At 40.5% G+C, this 2,323-nt stretch overlaps 1 protein-coding gene across 1 annotated transcript in view; it reads left to right on the top strand.

Annotated features, from left to right (window-relative positions):
- The window catches only part of LOC140373610 (glycoprotein endo-alpha-1,2-mannosidase-like protein), a 12,654-nt gene extending 11,531 nt beyond the window's left edge, over positions 1-1,123 (top strand). Inside the window, exon 4 of the mRNA XM_072460199.1 lies at positions 333-1,123. Within this exon, the coding sequence (XP_072316300.1) occupies positions 333-969 (637 nt within the window). The 3' untranslated portion in view covers positions 970-1,123. The remainder of the gene's footprint in view (positions 1-332) is intronic.
- The last annotated feature ends 1,200 nt before the right edge of the window (positions 1,124-2,323 follow it).

Raw genomic sequence — 2,323 nt, 5'->3', positions numbered from 1 at the left:
GATGGACTGCACTGTGGCGCCCACTGCTGCGGACAGTTTGCCTCAGCTGCTGGCGCACTTAAGAGTGACACTGTTTTAAGTCATTACAGGACAACTTTGAATTTGGTTGAGTGGACAGTGAGATTTGACTGGTTAAATGATCCAAATCATTCTCGTGAAATTGACTTAATAAACTTTGGTGAAGTACTTCTTATACCAAGCAAGTACAGGATTTGTGTGTGTGTGTGTGTATTTACATTAGTCTTTCTCCTCCCTAGTCAATATACTAGGACTATAGAGAGATTTCAATTGATGAGAAGTTAGTACTGAAGTGCCATATCCTCATTTCACAGATATGGGGACCATGGTGCTTTCTACAAGTTCACCACCAGCAATGGGAAGAGCATGCCTTTGTTCTACATCTACGACTCTTACCTCACCTCCCCCGAGTCGTGGTCGGAACTGCTGTCTCTAACGGGCTCCCACAGCCTCCGCGACTCGGCCTACGACTCACTCTTCATTGCCTTGATTGTGGAGGAGCGCCACAAGCACGACATCTTAGCGGCAGGCTTTGACGGCATGTACACCTACTTCGCCTCCAATGGCTTTTCCTTTGGATCGTCTCACCACAACTGGAAAGGAATCAAGGCGTTTTGTGATGCCAATAACCTACTGTTCATTCCTAGTGTTGGGCCAGGGTACATAGACACCAGCATAAGGCCTTGGAACAATCACAACTCAAGAAACAGAGTGAACGGGAGGTACTATGAAACTGCACTGCAAGCGGCGTTAAATGTACGGCCAGACATGGTAACTATAACATCCTTTAATGAATGGCATGAAGGGACGCAGATCGAGAGGGCGGTCCCAAAGAAGACCGGGAACAGGGTGTACTTGGACTATCAGCCCCACGGACCAGAGCACTTCCTGGAGCTCACACGCAACTGGGCAGAACAGTTCAACAAAGAGAAGGCGCAGTGGCTCATGTGAGGCTTAAAACAAATACATACAGTAGTAGCATTGATCCTCAGCTGGTGGGTATTTGTTTAGTTGCAAGTAATTACTCTGAGAGGTTGCCCTATAGTGTACGTATAAAGAAGTACATTCTTCCAGGTTTTCTGCAGATTAATGACATCACAATGACCATGAATAACCTTATAAAACTTACTTAGAAACAAAGAATTTTGCAGTTGGTATCAGTCTTGCAGCTGCACATTGCCAATGACTGCTGGTAATATCTCCAATCCAGCTGAGATCTTTAAGTGATCGGTATAAATGCAGGATGAATTCTGCATTCTCTGCTTAATGTAAAGTCAAATTTGAGTCCTCTGCCGGCTCTGTCTCTGCTCTATTTGTGGAGTGTAACTAAAAATGGACAAACGCAGTGTGGTCTAAAGAGAGGACTTTTGTGATTCATTTTTTTACAGGTTGCAGAAAAATCTAAGTTTAGAGCTTTTTATTCCTCCCACATTGTGCAGACAGTCAACAACAACAGACAACAAATCAAACATGTACCGGTATTAACATTTAATTAGTACTGGGTGATTGCCTATTCAGCTGTTATGAATAGAGTATGTTGATTGTTATGTATGAATAGCATGTAAAATGGCAGTGCTACATACACTGGCCAAGTCAGATGCAAGTTCACTGGATATTCTTAACACAGACAATCCCTCACAGTTAAGTACAACATTTTTCAGTCCTAAATTATGTAGTAACATTCCTTTAATAGGATATGTATATTTTCAATTTCATATTAAATAGAAAAGTATTCAAGTCTGTGCACGAGAGTAAATTCACTGGATATGTTTTTGTCACCGTTTTACATTAAAAACTTATTTTCAGACAACATTTTCTAAATAAAGTTCCTCAAGTGTCTTTGTTTGTGAAGAGAGCAGGCTTTTTTTGCCAAATAATAACCATTTTGATTTATATATAATAATCAAAACATAAAAATAAGTGTTTTTTTTAATTTACATATAAGGATTTTTTTTTAACCCTTAGTCTTTCTTAGACAGGACAGCATAGGGATGGAATGGAGATGAGAGGACGACATGCAGTAAACTGTCACTGCGGCCGGCAGCACATGGAGCCCCTTTAACCACTCCACCACTGGGCAGCACCTGCTCTATAAACTTTTCGATGAAGGAAAGCCACAACATAACTAGAGCAGTATAGGATTATTTATTTGATAATACACTCAGGGGTGTCTTCATGAAATAATATAACTAGTAGTTTTCAATGTAAGAAATGTAACAACTTTCTGTAAGCGGAAATCTATTGTATATATTATTTTTGACACAGTGAGTTGAGAGAGAGATGCATAGGTTTGAGAGTAATTTCT

This window comes from Eucyclogobius newberryi, unplaced genomic scaffold (assembly GCF_026437365.1).
Source record: "Eucyclogobius newberryi isolate DKJ021-1_F unplaced genomic scaffold, fEucNew1.0.hap1 SCAF_3, whole genome shotgun sequence".
NCBI classification, from domain to species: Eukaryota; Metazoa; Chordata; class Actinopteri; order Gobiiformes; family Gobiidae; genus Eucyclogobius; species Eucyclogobius newberryi.
The sequence above is the reverse complement of the archived record's forward strand: the minus strand, read 5'-3'. Positions and strand labels throughout refer to the sequence as shown.